Source organism: Trachypithecus francoisi, unplaced genomic scaffold, assembly GCF_009764315.1.
Source record: "Trachypithecus francoisi isolate TF-2019V2 unplaced genomic scaffold, Tfra_2.0 Lachesis_group13, whole genome shotgun sequence".
Lineage (NCBI taxonomy): Eukaryota > Metazoa > Chordata > Mammalia > Primates > Cercopithecidae > Trachypithecus > Trachypithecus francoisi.
The window spans coordinates 206,826-207,277 of record NW_022681458.1 but is presented as its reverse complement, the minus strand read 5'-3'; the positions used below and the strand labels follow the sequence as shown (position 1 = coordinate 207,277).

General features: G+C 76.1%; 1 protein-coding gene across 3 annotated transcripts in view; it reads left to right on the top strand.

Annotated features, from left to right (window-relative positions):
• The first annotated feature begins 20 nt into the window (after window positions 1-20).
• Window positions 21-452, top strand: part of D2HGDH (D-2-hydroxyglutarate dehydrogenase) — a 33,485-nt gene continuing 33,053 nt past the window's right edge. The window contains exon 1 of one of the 3 annotated variants that reach the window (XM_033229451.1): window positions 21-158. In XM_033229451.1, the coding sequence (XP_033085342.1) occupies window positions 46-158 (113 nt within the window). In that variant the 5' untranslated portion in view covers window positions 21-45. Of the gene's footprint in view, window positions 270-452 lie in introns of all 3 variants that reach the window. The other 2 variants (XM_033229452.1, XM_033229450.1) reach the window with 2 other exon arrangements.

The window sequence follows — 452 nt, the reverse complement described above, 5'->3', positions numbered from 1 at the left end:
ATGACGAGTGGGTGGGACCTGTTAGGAGCGCGGGGCGGGGCTTCGATGGCGGGGCGGAGCCGTCAATGCGCAGGCGCGGCGTCGTCCCGCACACTCCGGCCTAGCGGCTCTGGGCCTGCGGCGGGCGCTGATGGTGGGAGCCCGAGACGTGGTCGCGGGTGCGTGCGCGCGGCCGCCCGGAGCGCTCGGCTGAGGGTCCCGGGCTGCGGTTCCACGGCGGGTGGGGGTCGCAGGGCGCGATCTCGGGCGCCGTCAGCCAATCTGTGCCTGTGAGCGGGGGTGGGGGCGGCACTGCAGCTTGTCACGTGACCGCGTGGACCGCGCGCGCGTCCGCGGGGTCCCCTTGGGAGCGAGCGTAGTGGCTTGGGGTCCGGGGCGAGCCTGCGTGTCGCTAAGTCCAGGCCGGCAGCGGGGGCTTCGCGCGCTCGCAGGGTTGCGGGCCGGGCCGGGGG